This window comes from Photinus pyralis, unplaced genomic scaffold (assembly GCF_008802855.1).
Source record: "Photinus pyralis isolate 1611_PpyrPB1 unplaced genomic scaffold, Ppyr1.3 Ppyr1.4_LG2, whole genome shotgun sequence".
Lineage (NCBI taxonomy): Eukaryota > Metazoa > Arthropoda > Insecta > Coleoptera > Lampyridae > Photinus > Photinus pyralis.
Genome location: NW_022170403.1, coordinates 7,665,704 through 7,691,644, shown reverse-complemented (window position 1 = coordinate 7,691,644; position 25,941 = coordinate 7,665,704). Strand labels below are relative to the sequence as shown.

The window sequence follows — 25,941 nt, the reverse complement described above, 5'->3', positions numbered from 1 at the left end:
ACGTCTCGTTTCAGAGAAATCATCATCAACTTTACAATAGTACTTTGTGTACCAAGGCGGGAAAGTGGTTGTTTTCCGGGGCGAAGGAAGATATGGCCAGGCGAGGCGCAGCCGAGGCTGGCCACTTCCTGAGGCCCGGAAAACAACTTTCGTGCCGTGGTGCACACAATATTTTTTATCCTATACACTTACATTTAAAATTAATCCCTCAACAACGTCCGATCGCAAGCGCTTGAATTTGGATTTGCTTTAACGCGTCAACGTGCACGTTCCTAAATATGATGTAAATACTAATTCTTTGGCATATTTTATGACGCAAAGCAAAGACCTTTCGTCAATATTTATATTTTGTTTTTTTGTAAATTTTATGTATATGTGTGTTGTTTATACCAAACTTTCATTGTGACCATGTCTATGTCAATAACGTTGATCAGAGACAATAAATTATTATTATTATTATTATGGTCAGGCCTAGTCTGGTTAACTAATCGCACGGATTATTAAAATCAAGTAACGATTAGTGTCTGTGTCTGGTGAAGTTATGTTGGATCCTAAAAAAAAAATTCACACACGCACATTGGAAATCTAGGGATAGTACCTATGTAAATCATACTTACCAACATACCTATTGATGGGCACAATAGCCAACGCTATCAGGAAAGAGGAAAACAAAACAAAAAAAATAATTATAATAATTCCTGTAAGTAAATAATCGATCAGCGCTTTAAGATACCTTGGTAGGTGTTTTAATCGATACATCGAATTTTTTAATCATTTAATGACCGAATTAATTCCAAATAACAAAATATCGACTCAAACCGTTAATCTTTTGTTTTTGCGACATTGTCAACCAACACATGCGAAATTATGGCTTACTAGTAGGCTTGGGACACTTCGCGACCCGAAGGACCAACATTCAAATGAGTATAACTTTTGTTTGAAAAGTTATTTTAAAAAACTGTTCGACAGTTTTGTTCCTTAACTCGTTTAGTATGTACACAACAAATTTCGTGGAATTATCTCTATTTTCGTTGTCCCGCCAAGAATTGCAGTGGAACTTTTTTTTTCGAATTTTCAAAAACTAATTTCAGATTCGTGATTTTCATGTTAAAAAAACCCCAGATACCAAATTTCGTCGAAATCAGAATTTTTTTTTGCACCCTAGTTTAGGGGTGCGCCCTTTAGGGGTAGGAATTTTGAAAAAAAAATTGCAAAATCGGAAAGAGCATACCCAAAAACCTATTCAAAGACATGCCACCCGACTTTGTAACTCTTATGGTTGCTGAGAAAAAAATTAAAGAAGAAATGCAGATTTCAACACTCTTTGGGGGGTGGCTCCCAAACGAAACACGTTGGACCCTCGGTTTATTTGGAAAAAGTGCTTGTTTTGATGCCCTCTACAACCCGATTTTTTTTTTTCGAACGGTCGTGTAACACCCTGTATATACCACAACTGACTGGTCCACCATTTTGGAGCCCACTGACAATTGACGCTTGCAAAACACGTGCTTCTCATGACAGTAAGTTACCTTGGCAATATAACACAATTATAAGGATCAAACAACACAGCGTTATATCTGACAGACTGTTAGTGGGCTCCAAAATGGCGGACGAGTCTGCTTTCTTAATCAAGTGCTGTAGTGTAGCCTGAATATGTGTATAGCCTTAGACTAGAAAAGAGAGAGGACAGGTAATACTTTCAAAAAAACTGTGACCATTTGTCACCAAGGCATGCCTGCCAGTGTCGTAATATACAAACAGCATTGTTGGGTGATAAAAATTATTCCTTTTATAGGACGAAGACGAATGTATATAAAATTTATTAAAACAGTAGTATAATTAATTATTTTACTAATTGTAATAGTTGAGAATTATATATTCAAAATAATTCAAATTGGCCAATAGAAAGCCTTTAGAACGACGCGGTACAATCCCTGCTCCGAGAAAGTTCCATTATGTGATTTCAAATGATGAAAACTATTGACAACTTATTTTGCTACATATCATGTAAAGCAAGTACTGAATAAAAACGCAAAACGTAAAAATTATGAAAAATACGGTTTACTCTAAAATTTACCAAACATATTTTTGCCTTTGAAACAAAATTCCGGCGCTATGGCATTGGACTGCAAGACATTAGGACGCGGACATTGGACCGCAAAACAGTAGACTGCAAAGGGAATAGACCGCAGACGATAGGCCGTGGACATTAGGACGCAGACATTGAAACCAATGTTATTGTACTTATTTCATCTGTGTATGCGTTACAACGTCTAGTCCTAGCCTAGGATCTGTATCCTAATGTCCGCGCCCCATCAGTGTCTGCGTCCCAATGTCTGCGTCCTAATGTCCTAGTCCAAATGCCTGCGCCCTAATGTTCGTTTTTATGTTCGGCGGTGTTTTGCCCCCCACCTTCGTTCGACAACGGGAGTTGGCACTCATCAGGCCACTTTGACCACTGCCACAACACTTTTCATTAATGGAGACATACTCTTAGATTGTTTCCATTCTAATTATACTTGTATTTGCTTCTGTAACTTATGTAACGGGGAGGTCGACTATTGACTTTCAATATGCGAGAAAAAATGTGGACGAAATTTGATATCTGGGTTTTTCACCTTGATAATAGGTACCCAATCCAAAATTAAATCAATCAATTATAATCATTTTCCAATATTTATTTTGAGTAATTACACGCATCAAAATTATTTCAATCCAAATATGTTGAAAAAACGACAGATAGGTATGATATGCTCATTTACTTACAGCGAATTTTCTAACTAAGAGTAAAGATTCTGCATTTTATTGAAATCTAGGTTACAAAGGGTAGGGAGAACATTTTCTCATCAATACATTTTGAATTTTCTAAGGCTACTTACACTGCAATTCTCCGAAAATGATTTGCGAAATGAAGTATAGTGTAGCTTCTATATAAATGCTCAATTTTTACTTTTTAGTTCGCAGCAGGACTTAAGAATAAATGATATCATAAACTGATCTTGGGAAATAAGATGCGATGATAGCTTGTAGTTTTTCTTGTCTGCTAATTGGAGTATATCTTTGTAAGGGGAAGGTTCTTATCACAGAGTCAGAGAGCGCTCGTAAAGCTGGTGATAAATCGGCATCCTGAAAATAAATCATATGTTAAAAATAATATAAAATGTTGCTGCTTCATATAGTCAACCTTAGATTTTGTGTATTTCTCCAAGCTTCTCACAGCTGCCTCAAAATATTCCTCGCCGTATTCAAGTCTTTGTTCTTCCATTAAATTCTCCCACATTTCACGAGCTTGTTCGCGAATACTTTCTTCGGTAAGCCAAGAGCTTCCAGATGAATATTCTCCGGGTGCTACTACAATTACATCCACACCTCTCGGTTTCAATTCCTGTCTCAAACACACAGCTTCGGCTTCCAGTGCCGCTTGCAGTGCGCAATGAACGCCCCGCACTGGGGACGCTACACGGGAAAGACCTGACGTCACAAGTACGATGCGTCCTTTTGCACGTCTGACTAATGGTAGCATTACTTGCATTAAACGAGTTGCTCCTAGAAAGTTTGTGTCTGTCGCTTTTCTAATTACCTAAAATACACAAACAATTGCAAGTTCATCCGCGATACCTGCCGACAAAACAATACTTCAACTGGAATCCACTCTATTTCACCCAAGGCAATCCAAGAAGCGGCATGAATTACTGCCCATAGTCCATCCGCCCCATCTGGTAAGTGAGCAGTCGCGTATAAAGAAGCTGCAAGTATTTGAGTTTCAGACGATACATCCAACTGCAGAATGTGAAGACGACCCGAGGATTCTTCTTTCAGTTCGTCCGCTACTGGGTTATCTACAGCATTTTGAAATCCAGCGAAAACCGTGAATCCAAGATCATCGAGAACTCGAGCTAAGGCACTTCCTATTCTTGAGTCACAGCCCGTTATTAATACTGCTTTTCCCACTATCGAGATCTGTAACATATATAAAATATATAAAACTACGCGTTACATGTCTGTGTAAAAGCGATGCAAGCTTTATAGGGGAGTCGATGGTGTCCGTCTGTCCGTGAACACGATAACTCTCAAACGCTTGGACCGATTTCGTTCAAACTTTGCACAGTTGACCTATCTGCCATTTCTAATAAGCGTATTGAAAATGGGTCAAATCCAATGACCCCGTGGGGTCACGCTTCTCTGTCCCCGCCAAACGCTTGAATCTATTCGGTTGAAACTTTGCACAGTAGACTTATATGCCACATGTAACAAGTCTATTGAAAATGAGTCATCAGTTAACCATAACTCGGCCGTTGCTCAGGTTTGTACAGTTATTTAAGTATCAGTATGTTAGTGTGTAAATACCGAATATCCCTTTTCAATTCAAAAGTCAGTTTTTGCACCGCCTCGCGCCTCTTCAGTTAAATTCTGTTAAACTTGGCAGACAAATAATCTCCATGAAACCAAATGTATTCATATTCACATTCATGGAAGTTATCTGTCAGTTAAATTCAAAGGTTAAATAATTAATGTAGGTGAAGGCGGTGGAAACTGGCTCTCATTCCTGACAGATACCTTCCATTGAGAGGATTTTGAGAGAACATTAAATAAAAATTCACAGATTTCACAATCCTTGCAATCATCGGAGACATTGGAAATGATAACCGTATAACGTCATATGTAAAACACAAATAACCCTTATTCACACGTAATCACTTACTTACGTAAATTTTCTGAATAATAAGCGCCGTAAACTCGTAACATATGCTTGTAATACTATCACGGGCGATGTGCGAGAATTTTTAATTCGAATTAATAAAATCCCTAGTACCGTATCGACAGTATTCACGACTTTTCCTGAATCTACCGATTGTAGTCGTGTACGGGACGGGGACAATCATCACTTGATGCGACACCACTGTCTTCTTTTCTACTAGCGAAACCGGTAACTTTATACCCATTCAAAACATAGAAACATCAATTTATCGTAGGGCGACCGACGGTTCAGCCCCCCTCCCCCTCACATATTTTCTGTATAAATAAAAATCCGATACAACTGAATACCGAACGATCCTCGAGATATTCACACATACATATGATTTGTACAATACACCTTATAGTGCAGCGGAGAGCTGGCGCTAACTCGCTTATTAGAGGTAGTTTTTTTTCGGAGTAGAAAGAATTGAGACCCATACCATTTTGTTCAGAAATGTTTGAACCTTCAGAATCTCGCTTTACGACATTTTCTCTTGGTCCTGACAAAAGTTATAGGCCGCTAAAGTTGAACTTTACTCATTTTCGCGCGCGCCACTAGACCACCGAAAGTACCTATTTTATTTTCTCAGCAGCTAAGCGATATACATCAATAATTCATTTTTGCACTCTTTCGTTCTAAATCGCGTTTTCCCAATAAAACACGAACGTCGGGAACGTCAATTTTACAATTGACTATCTACTTTCGCGCACTAGTGCCTAAAAATTCAAAGAAATTATCTATTTAGTGCGGATCATAAACTAATAAGTAGGTAGTATGATGGAAGTGTAAAAAAGAAAATATAAATACACTTTACATCATTCCCTGTAGTACAAGGGCAAAAATAAGCTTAAACCAGAAGTTTTGAACAATAAATTGACATTTTAAATTTCTAGATTTCTACTTTATCGGCAAAGAGGACTTGATTTTTTCAAAAGAATTATAATGTCCCAAAAATCTCGCGAAAAGGATTTGAATTTATATCAATTCGATTTAACTAATCCGTGCAAAAAATAGAATACATGTTACGTGCGTGAACAGTATTTGCTTGATTCGCGCGACAAAACTTCGCGCTCATCTGCAAAATAACTGTTCCCGCACTAATAATGTAAATAACTATTGTAAAATGAAAGTACATTTATAGCAGAATCTAAAGCATTCATATTTACCTACCTTGTTATGCACAGTTTTTAGAAAAATGACCGTAAACTTCCAAAATTCGTGTAGCAGATGAAAAGTGCGCACTTTGAACTATCATAACTTTTTATTTCACGATATCGATTTTCAATATTTATAGCTCATTCGATGCTCCAAAGCATTGTGATTATTTTATTTTCTAAGTATAACATTACCGTGAATTTTTCATAATAAAAAAGTTACGGTCATTTAAGTAAAAACCTACCGACCTCGCCGAGTCGGGAGTCGCGAGTAGAGATGAAAAGGGAAGGATAGTCAGCAGCGTTCGCGCAACAAGGAGCGATGCGAAAGAGGTTCTACTCTACTAAAAATTTCTCTCCGAATAGTTTACCAAACTTCGTGGAATTCTCTCCATTTTCGTTGTCCGGCCAAGAATTGCAGTAGAATTATTTTTTTCGAATTTTCAAAAACTAATTTCAAATTCGTGATTTTTATATTCAAAAACCACCAGATACCAAATTTCGTCGAAATCAACATTTTTTCGCACCCCTATTTAGGGGTGTGTCCTTTTGTGGTAGGAATTTAAAAAAAATTATTTACAAAACCGGAAAGGGCATACAGCAAAACCTATTCAAAGACTTACCACCAGTCTCTGTAACTGTTATATGTATGGTTGCTGAGAAAAAAATTAAAGGAGAAATGGAAACTTTACCACTTTTTTTAGAGTGGCTCCTAAACGAAATACGTTGGACCCTCGGTTTATTTTGAAAAAATGCTTGTTTTTGACCCCTTTACCAGTTACCACCCAAATTTTTTACATACTTATATGTAACATCCTGCATATTTCACAAATGAGCTGATATATTACATGGAGGTAATGAATTGTTTGAGATTTGACGAGTACAATGCAACTCGGCGGAATGCATTTATGAACTGCCTATATGGCTAGTTTTGGTAAACTATTCGGAGAGAAATTTTTAGTAGAGTAGAACCTCTTTCGCATCGCTCCTTGTTGCGCAAACGCTGCTGACTACCCGTCCCTCACCGTCTCACTCGCGACTCCCGAGTCCCGACTCGGCTAGGTCGGTAGGTATGACCGTAACTTTTTTATTATGAAAAATTCACGGTAATGTTATAGAAAATAAAATAATCACAATGCTTTGGAGCATCGAGTGAGCTATCAATATTGGAAATCGATATCGTGAAATAAAAAGTTATGATAGTTCAAAGTGCGCAATTTTCATCTGCTACACGAATTTTGGAAGTTGACGGTCGATTTCCAAAAACTGTGCATAACAAGGTAGGTAAATATGAATGCTTTAGATTCTGCTATAAATGTACTTTCATTTTACAACAGGAATTATTGATGTATCTCGCTTAGTTACTGAGAAAATAAATACTTTCGGTGGTCTAGTCGCGCGCGCGAAAATGAGTAAAGTTCAACTTTTGTGGCCTATAACTTTTGTCAGGAACAAGAGAAAATGTCGTAAAGCGAGATTCTGAAGGTTCAAACAATTCTGAACAAAATGGTGTGGGTCCCAATTCTTTCTACTCCGAAAAAAATTTTTGAACGATTTCGCGGGTCTCTCCGCTGCACTACTAAGAGGTTGATTCTGTCTCACCAGATCAACATAGCATGTAAAACAAATTTTTTGATATCGGCATTCCAACGATGTGTAACAAGTATGGGGTTGCAATTTAGGATTTTTGAAGAGGGGGGCTGGGGGGTTAACGGGGGTGGGGAATTGTCACTCATAACGTCATTCTGGTTCCCCCTCGATACCACCGAAACGGTTTTGCGCGACTTTCAATATCTTTTTTAGTTTGGAAAATATGGCCGACTGCAAGTTTTAAAATTGACACCCTGTATATCTTACCAAACTTAAAAAAACCAACTCCGCATGCGCAACACAAATTTTTTGATTCGGCATTAGTTTTACTTTTATTCGAAGTGCATACATACAAAATTTCATTTAAATATCTTAACAAATAAAAAAATTGGTATTGCGCAAATACAAAAATAGTAATGCGCATGCGCAGTGCTTTTTGCATCTGCGTAGTTGTCTGAAGTTTAAGGAATATTTACTAATACAGAAAACCGGACATTCATATGTTCTTTGTAACAAGAGTTATAAAAGAAACCCTTTTTGGAGGTTTGGGCAGTTTTTGGGCTGTAACTTTTAGGCCCGTTGGTCTACGTAACCGAAAAACAATAGCGACCTTTCATATATCCTGAAGAACATGTGTAGGTATCAATTTTCAAAGCGATCGGACGTTTCTACACAAAGTTATCGTGCACACTGACAGACAGACGGACAGACAGGCGGGCGGACAGACAGACGGACAGACAGACAGCAATACAAAATTATAAACGATCTCGAAGATCGTTAATAAATACAAACTAATTATGGGCGTAATACTTGAGTTACCTATTCTGGAAATAATAAAAACGATCGTTGAAGCGGTCACGTGCATTTGGACTGGAATGACTGTTAATTTATGACGATGAATGATGAAGTTGATGCAGAAGTTGCGTGATAAAGCCCTGCGTAGATTTAGAGTCACTAATAATCCAAATAATTGGGAATACTACAAACAATTGCGTAACCTAACAAATAACGCTGTTAAAGCAGAAAAAAAAAGTTACTTCAACTATGTTCAAAAACATCACTCTTCAAAGGAGTTGTGGAAGATATTGAAGACTACTAATGTTTATAGTACTCCTAAGACAGGTGATGTTCCCACTGAATTGCAGGATGTAAATGAGATAAATAAATATTTTATTAACTCGGTGACGGCACTTGATAACGATTATAGCGAAGTTCTGCAATATTACTCAGAGAACGTACGCACTTTTGAGAGCCAATTTACCTTCTCGGAAGTAGATGAGAGCAATGTTTATAAAATCATCAACAGTATTTCCTCAAAATCATACGGATCTGATGGAATCAGCATAGATTTCGTGAAACTCTGCTGTCCTTTTTTGCTACCGTATCTCACTCACATCATCAATTCCTCCATTGTTTGTAGTTATTTTCCATCTGCATGGAAGCAAGCCATTATACGGCCTTTATGTAAAATTAGTAATCCAAAAAATTATAAAGACTTGAGACCGATTAGTATATTACCGGCCATGTCGAAGGTCTTGGAGAAAGTGATGGCAGCACAGTTGCGTGGTTACTTGGAATGTAATGGCATCTTGCCAATAACACAATCAGGATTTCGGCCTGGATTTTCTTGTGTTACTCATATCCTTGACGATATGACTGCGATAGACTGTGGTAAGCTCACTGTACTGGTGCTGCTAGACTACTCCAAGGCATTTGACTTGATAAATCATAACATCTTGCTAGCAATCTTAGACCATATAGGCGTAGGTGCATCCGCTATCTTACTGCTTACAGATTACTTGCAAAATAGGTGTCAGAAGGTAATGTTAGAAGGGAATTCATCTAATAGCATGCACTTGTCAAAAGGTGTACCTCAAGGATCTATATTGGGCCCACTTCTTTTTACACTATACACCTTCAATTTCTCATCTGTAATTCAACATTGTAACACTCATTATTACGCGGATGACACGCAACTCTATTACTCATTTCACCACTCAAATGTTGAAGAGGCAATAAATCTTATTAATAATGACTTACAAAAGTTACTTAATATTTCTACACAGCACGGCTTACTTATGAATCCAAGTAAATCATCGGTTATCATATTTGGAACTCAAAAAAAAAGCGAGACCTAATACATGGAAAGATGAAAATTACGCTAGATAATCAATTAATACCCGTTAAAGATTGTGTACGAAATCTAGGCTTACTATAATTGACAACAAACTTACTTTTACGCAACATATAAATGCTGTATTATCTAGATGTTACGCGAAATTGAGATTTTTGTACCCTAATCGTCACACTCTATAAGCACCAAACTGAAAACTGTACTGTGATTCTATTGTCCTCTCACAGTTAACCTACTGTGACACTGTGTATGGGGCATATTTAAAATCGGTTGACATACGCCGGGTACAAAAAGTCCAGAACGCATGTCTTCGCTTTATATTTGGATTACGAAAGTATGATCATGTATCGCATAAAAGAAAAACAATTAAGTGGCTAAACATGGCAAAGCGCAGATCTCTTCACTGTGCGTGTTTTTATTTTAAATTGCTCCGTACTCAGCATCCGCAGTACCTTTACAGTAAAATTAGCTTTAGAACAGACGTACACCACTTGAATTTAAGACACAGAGGCCTACTCACAGTTCCGAAATTCAGTACCAGTTTTTTCAAAAAATCATTTAAATATTCTGTATGCAAGTGGCTCAATACGTGCAAGCTTAATATCACCTCGATAAAATTTCAAAATTTTAAGTTCAATTATAAAAAAGCACTATTGGATGAGCAGGACGGTTGAATTTATGAGGTTTTCGGTAGAGGGTTTCCATTACATGCACTATGCGCAATTGTGTCTGTGAGAGTTAGGGTGTTTGTGTGTGGGAGGTAAATTTAAAACTTCTTAAAAAGACTGGTAGGGGAAAAGCTAAAGTGCTCTACTACTGTGTATTCTGTTGTATTGTATTATGTGATGTATTGTTGGGTACATGTGGAAGATCAGCTGTGGCTGAACATGTTACCCTTTGGGCTTGTACCAATAAACGTATTATTATTATTATTATATGAACTGCCAGCTAAATGGGCGCGGTTACTTACAATTTTACAAACAACTGTAATTTTGATCTTAAAATGTTAACTTGAACTAATTCAAAATGAGAAGAGATAGAATTGAATTTTATAGAAGTAAACGAAATGCGAGGGAATGGCAAGAAGGGTAGTTGGAAGCGTACCCGGCTACCCCCCCCCCCCCTCCCACAGATTTCGAGAATACTGGAAAATGTATGCTATTTTAAACTAAACATGAAACATAACTCTAGTGTGAGAGCTTTAGGAGTAAGTACCGACATTCTCTTTTCAGCGATATAATAGTACACGAAACTAGCTAGGTGAAAAAAGTAGGGAGTTTATTTATGATTTAAGAATTCGGTAGATGTTGCAGACTCAAGAATTCTAAAAATAACTTAAAATAAATTTGGCATAAACACAAACACAAATTCTAATTCTTTCTGTGAAGTAACTAGAATTCTTACATAGTCGTTCTGAGCAGAACATTAAACGCCCGAAAAAGCCCCTCCAATCAAATGCCCGTCCTGTAGAAATTGATTCATATTATTGGGCTTATATTTTCAAAGTTTCAGTTTTTTCTTGTAATAAAAGTACCTACCTAACATTTTTGCACGCACATTTAAGGCTGGGATCCTTCAATGTATTCTTTACGTCATATGATTTTCAAATTAGACCAGCTCCTAAACGAATGCATCAATCGCGGAGATTTTTTAGAACGTGTAAGATACATATTGAACTTAGGTCTGGGTGTTCATTAAAACTGAACTATTTACTTCAAACTTGTAAAAAAAAAAAAAAATAATTTTGCGTGTCCCGTAAACTCGACTTTGTGAGACTATAAAGTGTTTATTTCTAATAATTTAGTAATGTAGTAGGTATCCACACCTAAGTTGGGGTCTTCTTCAATGATAACCGAAGAAATCATCTAAATTAATGCATTCGTTTGGGCATAACACGATTTAGTATATCTATTTTGTAACTGCTAAACGTTAACTAAAATTGATTTTGCTATTTTTTACCAGAGGCATCACTTATACTCTACGTACGTAAGGTTGAAAATGGAACAATTTTAACGTCTCCTTCCCCACTTCCGTTTTGCCTGGAAACTAATTCTAATGAACTTAGTCATTTAACTTCCCATTCCTATGATTAACAAATATAACAAGAAAAGTAAAGGCCATTCAAGGTGGAGATTGGCACTTTTACTAATAGTGCCTTTTAGTTCTCTGTGTTTATTCACTCGCTCTAATATAGAAAACAATATCTAAGTAACAAAATTCACTAAATTTGATGTTTGACAGAAAATATTAAAATTCTTGGCACTATTGCAATGGTGGGCAGTAGCCATTAAGCGATACCTAGTCTAAAAGGATATCTCAAGAACAAATAAATGTCTGAGAATCAGGTTGATCCTAATGTTTTATTGTTAATTTTTATGGTTTTTTTTATGTTTGAATTTTGAATCTAAAAAAATCATGTAGCCGCATCTTACGGTGAGCTCAATTGAAGTTAAAAAACTGTTACTTACTATACCCAAGACTATAGTCCCTGAATAGGTAATAAATCATAAATTAGTGTGATGCAGTACGAGTAGGTACCTACTAATTTTTCTAGATGTGCATGTCTATATTTAGAGAAATTATAAAAGATACACAGCACGTTTGCCGCCTCTAACTTAACTGAGATATGCTTGCTCTGAAATTACGTCCCAAACAATGCTGTTCTGTTACCTGCCATGGATTAGATTAGGTAGGTACTGTGCAAAAAACCGCTATAGACGTGAATTTTCTACAGAACGGTTTTCTCACTGTCGAGTTTCGGCTATATTTGAACAAAATTGCTCAATATTTTTGTACCCTACACATGGTTTTTCAAAGGGTATTATACGCACTTAGGATACATTACCATTTGTTTATTTACAGAAATCACTTTTAATACGCACAAAGGAAAATCTAAAACCATTTTAATTTGAAATGAATTTTCTCATGTTATTTATCTATTTTTCATGGAATTAATAGGAAAATGCTATTTTAATTAGGTACCTAATCCTTAACAAACTCATTTTTTTAGACTAACTAAAACATCTTATATAGTTCAGTAAATGCTATGCCTTACTATCTTATTTTTTCATTACTTAACTTATTTTGCTAAATAAAGTTATTAGAAAATGCGTTGAATGAATATGATATACCTAATAAATGAAATTGAGTCTTAAACATATCATATTCACAGTACGCCACTGGCAGGAGAGCGAAATCAAGGCAATTAATGATGCTAATGAACTTTATTTTCTACCATAGTTTTTAGTGCATTTTTAAGAATTAAAAAAATGTGTTATTGTTTGCGTTTTGTCCGTCTGTCCGTGCGGACCCACTTCTACCGTTTTGAACTACTTCTAGGGGAATGGTCCTAGAATCCTGGAATGTTTTGCAGTAGGTAGCCTATGCCTTGAAGGAACCGTTTTCTACCAATTATTGTCCCTCTTTCTGTTTTCTTATCAAAGTACGGGGCGGAGGGGGGAGGGAGTGGAACTAGTTTTATCCTTCATGGTACTCTAATGAAAGGTCTTAACGAAAGGAATTAATTTCTACCAACCATAGCCCTCCTCCTCGACCTTTTATCGTGATCGGGTATGTTCCCTTATACCTCAAGAACGGATTGTCGGAAGATGGTACTCACAAAGGGAGATTCAGACGTGTGCAAGAAATATATCCATTGGTGATGTCCAAACAAAATCTATTTCGGTTTTAAAAAATGCGGTTTATCTGCACAGGACTTGTGCACAATTTATATTTGTTTTATTGTGTATTCGCAAGTAAGAAATCTACAGGATGTTCCAAAAAAATTGTAGGTGTAATTTCTTGTTTGGAAGCTCTATCTATCTGTCTGTAAAATGTCTAAAATAAGGGGTGTCGCAAGAGGGTACCTTACCGAACAAATTGTAACGGAGACAACTTACAATTGAAATTCGAGAGTGAGTATCGACAAAATAAATAGATTCGTTTTTGCTACAAGGTGGCGTATGTTGTTGCTCCATTCCAGATAAAAAATTATTTAAGGAAATTTGACAACCGCCGATTGTTAAGCAGTTAAATATCTCTTTAATTAGAAGATATATGAACGTTTCTCATTTTGATAGGAAAAATGCAAAATTAAATGGCGCGGTATGGAATATCATCTCTACAATCAAATTATTTGGTTTTTTTACTTTAGAAACATTTCGTCCTTGAACTTTCACTTTTCTTCGCGAGTACTTTCCTCCAACTTCACATTCAGGGTGTCCCAGATATAGTGAAATAGCATGGTAACATTGTTATTCGTGGTGTTTAGATTAGGTTAACGTGTAAATTTTGCAGCTCGCACCTAATTAAAATTTATTATAAAAACGAAAGGGCGTTTTCTAAAAAATCTAAATGATAAATGTTATGAGAAAAAGTTTTCTAATTTTGATATTTGACAAGATAAACACAAAAATGACGTTTAAATATGGAATCAAAGATAGCGATTGACACATAAACATAGCCTTTCTTTTGTTAAATGGAAGTGATATTTGAAAAGTAAAGTGTATTTTCTTTTCTTTTCAATAATGTAAGGCTAGTTAAATTTACGTTTCAATCGAGGAATTTTGTTTAATTTCATAGTCAAAGATAGTGTAGTGAATATTTCAGAAATCCCGATAGACATCGAGGCGTCATTAAAGATTAGTCATCAGTGATATAAAAACCGAAGGCGGATGTGTCGCAATTTTTCCGGAAAATATGATATGAGTTGTCCTAGAAAGTTCGAGAACATTCGGCAGCACTGGAGTTTGCTATATTGGTAAGCGCAGCGAATTGCGTTTCAATTTAATTCCAATTTCAACGCCAAAGTAATTTTACTCTTTATTTATTTGTAGCGGCAACGCCCTCGAACTGTCTCAAGTAGGCGGGCCACGGTGATTTTCCATCGAATGTCGGTGGCTTAACCCGAACGCTCGTCCTACCAATATTTTCACAAGGTTCGGGGGCTTCTTTGCGGGACTATTGTGGTACAGCAAGTAGAGAGAATGGTTATATTGAATTGTTACATACTTGAGTTATTGGAAATGTTGATTTCTATTATATTGAACCCGCAGTGTTTCCTGTTCACGATTCACTCAAGCTAGCTTCCTGAAAATCAATAGCGTTCTATCTTAATGGCCAAAGTACCCATATGCCAAATGCACGATCGGTCACTTCTAAAAAGAGTTGTAACGCACACGAACAAACGGACAACAATACAAATCTATAAAGGATCTGAGGATCCTTAATAATGCAGTATACAGGATGTTTCACGCAAACCGTTACCTAACAGTGTTCAGGCTCTCATTAATAATTTCAATCTAAGTATTTGTATACCAACATAGCTTTCATGATCTCAAGTCACACAGACAGCTGTTGATGCGATCTGAAAGTGTCTGTACCTTGGGAGTACCACCCATACGATACGACACGATACGATGATCTATCGAAATTAGAAAACATTATCATGATCGTTTCACTTCCGATTTTACAGGATGTCAGGATGTGGATACCAACTTTCTTATTTTAAATTAAATTATTTAAATTGCGTTTTCGAAATCTACATTAAAATCTACACCGTTTCTGTGCAACTTTTAAGGTTTAGAATTCTTAAAACTGACCATTAGTTTTAAAACACCCTATAGACGGGCGATCAAAATTTAAACCATTCTCATGTAGAATCAAGTCAGTATTGTTGATTTTGGAAGACCTTTTGAAATTCAATCAACGGAGCCAGTGGCGTAGCTAGGGTTGAAGCATTGGGGTTGGGGGAATTTGAAGTTTAATGATAAAGGTCATTATTATACTGTTTTCGGTGTCATAATGAAGGCATTATGATATCAAAGTAGAAAAAAAGTCGTGCGATTCCGCACAAAGGACAATCTAGGGAAAATTGGAAATGTACCTGCCGATTGCTGCCTCTTCCTCTTTTATTTATTTATTTATTATTCCTCTTTTGTTCAGAGCCCTCAACAGGCTTGCGCCCAATTACAGAGTGACCCGCATAATGCTTTTTAGAGGTGCCCCTGCAGAAGGTTTTAAGTTGCTCTGTAGTACTCCGGTATTTACCTTACGAACTAGGAAAACGTAATTTGGAGTAGCCGGCAGAATGCTCGAAACAGGTCTAAGGAAACTTCCATTTCTGTGACAGATGAAAAATTCTTACCTCAACCCAGGTTCGAACACCCAACCTCCGGATTTATAGCTCAACGCTCTACCATTGAACTACAAAGTCAAAGCTGTAGACTGTAGAGTTTACGACGCGACGCCGACCGAAATGTCTCTATTGCCACCGTTACCATTTTTAGCACCAAGTTCACACTTGTTTTATTGCTTTACCACTTGTAGCATTGGAACTAGCAGATTTACTTGAATTGCCATGTTTCTTAGTTCAGGGTTGCTTTTCGTAATTAACCAATTTAATACACTCATCGCTGAATAAGTATATTTACAATCAGTTTGTAGGTTAGATTCACGTTTTTCTTGCACGCTAATTCTACATACACCCATACAGAAACCAAAATGCAAACGCAGTGACTCGAGTGACTACGACCACGGAGGTGCGGAGAGCCACCGACTGGCAGACCTACGCGCACAGTGCGTCGCATCGAGCAGTAAACAGAGACGGAAAAGGAATGCACGGCCCCCGCTTCGTTTGGTGAGCTGGATGGCCGCAGGCCATCCATATTTCAGCAGCCCTAGCTATTTAGCTTTTACTGCTTGCTGGTTAGTTGTTCATGTCGTCTTGTTTCCTCTTTTGTTGTTTCTGAGGGTGTGCGTGTTGCTCTTGGAGCGATGTCCTATTTCCATCTCTGTTCCACCAGTGAGGATTGTTAGGCAAGGGTTCCAACGGGCTGCGTCACCTCTTGCTGACGCGGTTGGTGGGAACTAGAGTGGTTGAGGATTATTCGTTTTCCTGCAGCACCCTCCTTGGCCGCTTGTACCAGCCACAGGAGCGATGTCTTTGATGTGCTGGAGGTCAGAGTTGTCCATTCGTTGGTATACTTTTTCGGCCAGCGATCGAGTGTGTTCGGCGAGGGTGTCCATTTGCAGGTCCTGCCTGATGGTGGTGTTCGAAACAAAGTAGGGGGCTCTGGTAATCGCGCGCAGCGCGGTGGATTGTACCGCTTCCAATGCGGTGGAGTTGGTCTTCGAGAACATACGCCTTCCAGCCTGCAGAGGCGTATGTCAGCACGGGGCGAACGTAGCTCTTGACCAGGTGTACCTTCGTTGTTGGCGCCAGCGCTGGTGATGATAGTAGGGGGTACAACCTGGATCTTGCCCTCCGTCCTTTGGCGATCGTGTCTGCTGCGTGTTGCGTGAAATTTAGTCGCCGGTCGATTAGGACTCCGAGGTACCGGATGGTGCCCGCCCATTCCAGTCTCTCTCCGTTCATCCGTAGCTTCGTGAACTCGGTCGTCCGACGACCGGTAAACATTATGGCCTGGGTCTTGGAGGGGTTTAGTCTAAGCCGCCAGCGGCCTGTCCAACGTAGCGTTTGGTCAATGGCCGTCTGAACTCGTCTCGTTGCCGTGTCCGGGAGTCTTGAACTCGAGAAGACGAGGAGATCGTCCGCATATAGGGCGACGTTGACGTTGGGGGCTTGGGGGATGTCGTTCACGTACATGTTGAACAGTGCTGGCGATAGGCGATAGGCATCCTCCTTGTAGCACTCCCGCGGGTTTAACGCCGCGATAGCGTTAGGACACTCCTAACGCTATCGCGGCGTTAAACACTCTCGTGATGTAGGCGAGCGTTGGGCGTGTGATGTTCTGTAGGGCTCTATATGTTATGCCGTCGGCTCCGGGCGCTTTTCGAGATCTTTGTTTGAGGATGATGGTGCGGACATCCGTCGGAGGTACGAACGCAAGTTCGTTTTCCGCGCGGGCGGCGAGGAGTCTTTCGAGCTCTTCTTCCACTTGTCTGTTGTGTTCTTCGTCCTCGACGGGGAACGGGGTGAAGTTCGCTCGAAGGGTTTCGGCGAAGATCTCTGCCTTTTCCTTTGCGCCGTAGCGGTGTCCGTTGGGGCCCTTCAGGGGGTACGCCGGGGGTTTTCTGGAGGTAAGCGCACGACCGATTTGGAAGACGTTTCCGCATCGGGTCATGGTTTCCTCGACGTGCTCGTTCCAGGATTTGTTGTTGAAGTCCTGGATGGCACTTTTGAGGGCGGCTTGTTTGGCATTGACCTGTCTCTTTATGTTAGGGTCTCGGGTGAGTTGCCATCGCCGAACGAGTCTCCTTTTCTCTCTAATCTCCTCCTTGAGATACTGAGGGAGCTGATTCGCCTTCTTGGGCGGGACTTGTTTGGTGGCCGCGGCCAGCGCCTGTTGAAGTTTGGTCGTCAGGATCTGCACTTTTTCGTCTAGGTCGGCCGGGGTGCGGATGTCGGGGTTCCCGGACGGTATGCTTCTCTGGAGATGTTCGTTAAACTTCTTCCAGTTGGTGATCTTCCTGGTGTTCGGGGGTATGGTGACGGACGGCTTCGTGTGAAGGGTCATGACGATGGGAAGGTGATCGGAACTCCAGTCCTGGACGATGTCGAACTCGTACGGGTACGGAATCGCCTGCAATACCGTTACGTCGAGTACGTCTGGTTGGTGTGCGGGGTCGCCCGGTATGTGTGTTGGATGATCGGGAGCGATGATTTCGTACCCCTTCCTTTCGGAATGGGCGTAAAGCGATCGTCCGGAGGTATTGGTCGTGGTGGAGCCCCAGCTGGGATGCTTAGAGTTTAGATCTCCGGCAAGGATGGTATGGTCCGCGAGTGCCATGACGTCGTCCAGGTCTTGCAGGACGATGTTGTTGCGCGGACTGCGGTAGACCACTACGACGTTGCCGGTAAGGTCGCCCAGCTTTGTTTCGATGCCGGTGGCCTCGAGTGAGTTGGTAGGTAGGTCGATCGGCCTGTGCACCACTCGTCGGTGAACTATCAGAGCGGTGCCTCCGGCTGCCTGCTGCCCTGCTGCTAACGGTCGATCTCGTCTGTAGATGGTGTAGTTGGGGATGTGGAGTGATGTTTTGTCGGACAGGTGTGTTTCCCCGATCATGGCGATGTCGACGTTGTAGGTTCGAAGGATGTGTTTGAGTTGTACGGTTTTTGTGCGTAGGCCGTTGATGTTCCATTGCAGCAGGGTGGTAGTGGTCTTCCTTGTCCTCGTCTTATCCATGTTGGGGCGTGAAAATCTCGCCGAATGCCGCAAACAGCAGCGGGATTATGCTGTGTCCGGCTGAGTGTGCGGAGGCAATCCGCTCGATCCATCCCTGGATTTTGTGGAGGTGGATGTTGTAGCCCATAGCGGAGATGGTGTGGTGTGGCGTAGGGTGGTTGTGCTGTGGTGCTTGGGGAGCGGTGACGGTGTATGTCGGTGCTGGTGCGATGGGTGCTGATTTCGTCGGTTTGCCGAGGCGGACCGGTGGTGCAGGTGGTGTGCTTGGTGGGGAGATCGGTGTCGGGGTTGGGCGCGCGCTTCCGGTGGCGGTTGGTGCCGGTTGCTGCTGTCGGGTGTCGGGTGTGTTTCTCTTCTTCCTCCTGGACTTCTTCCCTCTTTTCTTCACTGGCTGCCAATCGGGGTCGTCGTCTTCGGATGTAGAGGGGTCGGGGCCGGGCGATCTGTCGACGCGTGGGGCGACGGTAGGGACTGCCTGCACGGGTGCTGTTGTCTCGGTGGCCAAAAGTGGTTCCTCGGTGCGCCTGTTGCGTTTGTTCGCCGCTGCGAGGTAGGAGGGGCATCCCCGGTAGTTGGCGGGATGGGTTCCGGAGCAGTTCGCACAGGTGGGCCTCTCCTCTTGGCTTCTTCTGCAGTCCGACGCCAGGTGGTTTTTGGCGCAACGGACGCATCGGGGCGTGTAACCGCAGTTGACGCTCGAGTGGCCGAACCTTTGGCAGGCGAAGCACTGCGGAACTTGGCGGCTGGTGCGGAAGGCTTCAACTTTCAGGCGACAGCAGTACAGCATCTCCGTGATCTCGTACACCTTGGACGCGCCCGGCAGGTTTTTCAGGGTGACGAGGAAAGTGTTGCTGTGCTCTCTACCTTTGCCCTGGATCTTGGTCACGTAGGTAGGGCTGAATCCGCGGTCGGTGAGCTCTTCGGCGATCTCGTCGGGGGTGATGGTGGTTGCCAGACCTCGGATTGCGACTTTGAGTTCCCTTTCCGATGGTAGGGCGTATGTGTGGAATTCCAGCAAGCTTTTCCGCAAGTAATCTTGGATCGCGCGGAACTCGTCCGGGCTATCGGCGACGATGCGGGCTCCTTTCCCCACGGCGACAATGTTGACGGTCTTCCGGAGGATGACCTTTAGGTTGCGCGCGTGGGTGATGAAGTTCCGGATCTCTTCGACGTAGATCGGCGGGATCCTTGGCTTCTTCGGGGTTGCTTGTTGTGGTCGCTGCGGGGCGGCGGCGGTTGGGGCTGTTGGGGCGGCGATGCTCGAGTACGTACGGACGCTGGTGGTGGTCTCGTTGCCGGTGTCCATGTCCGATGATTCATCGGGATCGGTCGTCCTCTTGCGCCTCTTCTTCTGTTGCTGGCCTTTCGGTGGAGGTGGTGCTGGTCGAAGGAGGGATGTTTCCTTCGTTGACGGTGCCGGAGGCGGCGTCGGAGCTGATGAGGGGAGGATGAGGGCGGTGCGCTGGACGTCCGCGACGGTGGTTTGCATCGCTGTGGCGGCGGCGGCAACGGGTTTGGGGTTGGTTGTCCCACCAGGGGACATCCTGCTCTGAAAAGAGCACCTTTCCGTTACTTCGTGCCTCTTCGGTCTGGTCGTGGGCGTTCCTTCTCTCTCTCGATCGCTTCACTGCCTCTCGCGGTCGGAAGATGAACCGATCCGAAGTCGGTTCGTCGGTTGAAATCGCGTGTGCGGTTAAAGCCGATGCAGGTGGTCTGGTCTGAACGAGTGCTCAGAGTCAGATGACGGTCCCCGATATCGAAAGGGATATATATAGGGCGCCACACTTGCAGCCCTGCAGCGCATACAACTGCACAATGTATAATGTATTGCGGTTGTCAGCAATTTACCATTAAGAACATTAAGCGCACCGAAAGACGCTTATAATAAAAACTTTGAAATACACTGAGGATTACATTTTTAGTGGTCTTCCGCACTGATTTTTCACAAAATTCAAGACTTCAGCAATTCCTTTTGTAGTTTCTTGTTGAAACTATTAGAGCAATAAACTGAAAACATGTATATTGTATAATTATGACAGATGAACTAACTATTTATCGTATCATAGTTACAATAAATTAAATAGGTAACTATATTTATTTCAACATTCCCTCCTAAATTGTTAGTTTATATTATATCAATGGTTTACACATTTGTAGTAAGCCCTAGCAAACTTCTCATCCTTTCAAAACGTTTTGTTGGAAGTGGTTTCGTTAAAATGTCACCTAATTGATCCTCACTGATAAGACTTTCTCTTCAACTTTCTCTCTAATAAAATGGTATCTAACATCTATGTGTTTAGACCTCTGATGCATAATCGGATTCTTGGTAAATTTTACTGCACTCATGTTATCAATAAATAATGTCGGTATCTTTGTTAGAGTTAGGGGTGAAATTTCCTTAAAGATTCGGTACAGCCATATACCGTCCTTGGCGGCTTCACTAGCTGCGATGTATTCGGCTTCCATGGTAGATAAGGATACGCATCTCTGTTTCTTGCTTGACCAAGTGATTACTCCGCTACTAAATTGTGAACATACTCCGCTTACTGATTTTCTCGACACATCATTAGCGTAATCTGCATCGCTGTAAATTTTTAATTCTTTGCATTCCGTAGCTGTGTATTTAATGCCCATATTTAGAGTACCTTTGATATATTTAAAAATTCTCTTCACAATTTCCCAATGTCGTCTATTAGGTTGTTCAACAAATTGTGAAATATAATTGACAGCAAAGGTTATGTCAGGTCTTGACACAACTGAAAGATACATTAAGCAACCTACTGCTTCTCTAAATGGAGCATCCGTAGGTTTAAACTTTGGTATTTCCTTGAAAGCTTCTTCCATCTGACATCTTTCTAAAGGAGTCTTGACCGGTTTTGCCTCTTCTATGTTAAAACGCTGTAAAAGACGTTCTGCGTATGATCTTTGATTCAAGAAAATTGAACCATCTATATTTCTGCAGATCAAAACGTTCAAAAAACTTTCAACATTTTTACAAACAGTAATTTGAAATTCTGCTTGCAGTTTTGTCAAGAATTGCTGTATTGTCTGCTTTTTGGTAGCTAATATAAGTCCATCATCCACGTATAGTACTACTAGCAGCTTGTCATTCTCAATATTACTGTAATACAAGCATGGATCAGCAGTGCTTTCGGTAAGATGAAATTTCTTAAGCAATCCTTTAAATCTCTGATTCCAGCAACGTGGGCTTTGTTTGCAACCATATAAACTTTTCAAAAGTTTACAAACATGACTTGTGCTGTCTTCAAATCCTTGCGGTTGGTACATGTAAATATCACGATCGATGAATCCATTTAAGAAGGCTGTCTTAACATCAAATTGAGCCATTTCCAAACTCTCCTGTGCTGCAATGCTCAGAACCGTTCTAATGGTGTCAAATCGGGCTACGGGACTAAATGTATCATCGTAATCTATTCCTTCTTTCTGACTAAACCCTCTCACTACCAATCTGGCCTTATATCGATCAATACTTCCATCTACTTTCCTTTTGTACTTAAATGTCCATCGGTTTGTGATGGCTTTTCGATTTTCTGGTAAATCTACCAAAATCCAGGTGTGATTTTGTATCAATGATTGCATCTCTTCCTCCATTGCTTGTTTCCAATGTCTACTTTCTGGTGATTCAACTGCCTCTTGATAGGACTTTGGTTCATCTACTTCAGCAATCATCGTTTCAATTAATCGTTTTGTGCAATGAAGATTTCTTCGATTTCTAAAGTTATATCTTGGTTGATGCTGTCCATTTTCTTCTTCCGATTCTTGCAATTCGTTGTCAACATCAATATTTTCATGATTCTGTCCATCTTCTTCCGATTCTTGCAATTCATTATCAGGTGTGTAAAGCGATGGGGTATACAAGAGGGAATTTTTTGTAAATATTGATTTATGACAAAAATTTATTCTTTATGATATTTTTTGCTTGCTTTGAAAGTACCAATAACGTTTCGATTGTTTGTGGTTTGATAGCAATAAGCCGCGTACAGACCGGATTCCAACGCCAAGCCAATGAATCCAAGCACGTGACGTTGGCGTTTGTCGTTGGAAACGATTGGAATGCCCTCGTCCACACCAAAATTTAAGATTTGAGTTGGACTTGGTGGGACCGTGTTGGGTAAAGTTCGGTAACCGGTGCTGCTGGTCTGTCAAACAATGTCAAGCGACGAGGACGATTTACTGCTGGCGAGTGCGGGGTTTTTAATAATGAATTCTTTAATTTCAAAGAAAAAGAAGAAAAAACGGCCTAGGCGTTGGTGGGTAACAACACCATTTAAAAATAGGAGTTTGTATAGTGGCAGTCACTTACTAGAGGAACTTCAAAATGAAGATGGTGGACATTTTAAAAACGCAGACAAACGACTAAAAACTAAAATCGCAACAAATCCTGCCCAGACCACATCAAATTTCCCACAGGCTTGCGTTGGAAACTTTCAATAAAAAAAAATTAATTTTATTATTTTTCCAGATTTCTATAAATAAATTTTAGATTATCGAAACGTTATTGGTACTTTCAAAGCAAGCAAAAAATATCATGAAGAATAAATTTTTTTCATAAATCAATATTTAAAAAAAAATTCCCTCTTGTATACCCCATCGCTTTACACACTGTATATAAAGGGGGGATGGATACAGAATTGGGGGGGCTGCAGCCCCCCCCCCCTAAAAAGGCCTAGCTACGCCACTGAACGGAGCCATAGGTAGATATGTACTTACACGAGGAAGAGGAAGGCAGTTAAACGTCACCAATTTTGAAAAATCTTGAATAACTTGAAAACCTTTGATGCTGGATATAGGGAAAATGTGGTATCAAACGATGTAGATTTTCATGTAGATTTCAAAAATGCCATAAAATACAGGATGTTCTGTTTAAAATAAGAAATTTGCTATGCACATCCGGTAAAACCGGAAGTGAAACGATCATGGTAAATAATATTTTCTTTAGATAGATCATAAAAAAATTTATTGGTATACTAAATTTTTAGAATTTTCAGACTAAAATTATCAGTGAATACCTTTAAGTAGTCGTTTGCATGGAACAGCCTGTATAAGATATAAATTCATGGCATTAATTACTTTCTTTAAGTTTTCATCTCCTTACTTACGCATTTTTCAGCTTTAGAAACGTGACAAATTAAAAAGAAATGTTACGAATGTATAAATAGATTAGGGCCACTACTCTATTTTTTTTAGAATGTGCAATTTATTTAGAATAATTGGACGCAATTCGAGGTCATATACTGCGTCTGGCGAAGCACTAAACACCGCTCAGTATAAATTTGAATTTAGTTTTCAACTTGATCTTAACGCGAAATTGAAAATATGTTACACTTGTAATAAGATTATAGATAATTTTATATTGTTGGCAATAGAACATAATTTTAATGACGTTGTTTTTTGGAATTTGAAATAAGAAGACATATTAATAGAAAATTAAAATTAGTAAGGAAATCCAAATATATGTAATTTTTGGCAAACGACACTACTTGTAACAATTTTTAGGTGAATTTTAATAACCGGCATTTGCGTAAACCCTTTTTTGCCTAATATAAAATTACCACATCAAACACACTTTACCTATATTTAGATTTGTAATAGGTACATTGAGACATTATTATTTGACCTGATTAAAAAAATAGCAAGTGTTAAAAAAGCGTGTGAAATATATGTTGGTACGGTTAGTTTGTTATATCATTTTGTCCTAGATATCAAAAATAAACTTGAGATAGGTTAGAAATTGAGATTGGTTAGTTTATTCAAATTTACCTTTAAATTATGATAAAACAGAACCACCCCCAGCATTACTATCGTGAACCATATAAATAAAGAAAACGCCGTCACTTGCCATATTCGTAAGACACTTAAGGTATAACTAATAACTACGGCCGATGCGTGGCAAAAAAGGACTGGAACAAAACAGCGTTCCAGCAAATCCCAGGGCACGTCTTGTTGGACTTGAGGGATTGGTGCTAAAGCTGTGACGGATGAGCGTCTTCTTGTTGCTGCAGATTTCACTAAACCCAAAGCAACGGGCTTCTTTAGAGAAGCGCGTCTTTTAAACGGTCCACTCATGCTCGGCAATAAATATGCCTCTACAAACTGTTCTTTGTGAAACACGTGCAATACTGAACTCGGACAGTCCCGGTAAGGATGCCAAATAGTTCTACTTTCGGCGGCTGAGGCTTATTTTAGATCAGTGCGAAATTGCTATACCTTTTTTTTTAAATTTAAAGACATATGTATAACATTGACATTGTTTGTAATTAACCAATTGTTACGGGTATGGTGACCTATTAGTTAGAGGTGTGTTCTGATCATAGGTACAATACATTAAAAGAAATGTATGTATTCAAGTTTTTGACAACTATTTGACAAGTATACGGCAGCTGATGGTGACGATAACGTTAGTTTATAATAACTTATATAAATATATCTACGTATATGATTTCATCTTACGAAAGGAATGTTCACTCATACACACTGTATACGTCTATTCTTTCATTTCTAGAAAAATAAGTTTTCTTTCTTATCACAACCGTAAGAAAACCTACAGAAAGAGTCAACGCCATTCATTTGCACTTCCAATAACACCCCTCCAAGCATCATGCGGCGCCTTTCAAATTCCTTTCTCAGTTCCTGTACCGTCACTCCTGCTCCAGCCAACTTCCCAATCATGGTTTTTGAAACCCCAGCAACATCGTGAAGCTTCATTAAGTCTTTTCGAGTTCAGTCCCTTCTTTCTGTTAAAAACTTGTCTCTTCATAAAATTAGATGTAAGTCAGGCGCAGGATGGAGGCACTGAGAGCAGCAAGCTGGTCCAGAAATTGCTGCGCAGCTACAACAAGAAGTGTCAAAATTTCAAGAGCAGTGTGCTGTGGACCAATATCCCTCAGATGATCTTTAGTCCAGTTGCAGCAGAAGTATACGGGTTCATCTTGGATATATCTTAAAAACCAATCCATAGAATAAAAAATCCAATGACATATCATTAAACTTCACTATAACGCATAGAGCACACTTCCATAGCATATTCGTATTAAAGAAACCTCGTACTAAGATAACTAGACCTCCCCCCCCATGGTGGGATGATCAATGTACACATACTATTCAATGCCGAAAAATTGCTCTAAAAAATTACAAGACGAATCCAACTTTTGATAATTT

General features: G+C 40.0%; 1 protein-coding gene across 1 annotated transcript; it reads right to left on the bottom strand.

Moving 5' to 3' along the window:
• Positions 1–2,781: 2,781 nt before the first annotated feature.
• Positions 2,782–24,922, bottom strand: LOC116164435 (D-beta-hydroxybutyrate dehydrogenase, mitochondrial). The gene is made up of 4 exons (XM_031478618.1): positions 24,544–24,922; positions 3,637–3,960; positions 3,185–3,580; positions 2,782–3,126 (listed from the first exon to the last, which is right to left on the bottom strand). Exons 1-4 carry the CDS (start codon positions 24,847–24,849, stop codon positions 2,971–2,973), a joined length of 1,182 nt encoding a protein of 393 aa, XP_031334478.1. The 5' UTR covers positions 24,850–24,922; the 3' UTR covers positions 2,782–2,970.
• Between the last annotated feature and the right edge of the window lie 1,019 nt (positions 24,923–25,941).

Coding starts and splice junctions, on each gene's coding strand:
- LOC116164435 (XM_031478618.1), bottom strand. CDS start 24,849: ATGAGTGGACCGTTTAAAAGACGCGCTTCTCTAAAGAAGCCCGTTGCT. Junction 3,961..24,543: donor TGTTTTATCATAATTTAAAG/GTAAATTTGAAT, acceptor TATATGTTACAG/ATCTCGATAGTGGGAAAAGC. Junction 3,127..3,184: donor AGAAATACACAAAATCTAAG/GTTGACTATATG, acceptor ATTTATTTTCAG/GATGCCGATTTATCACCAGC.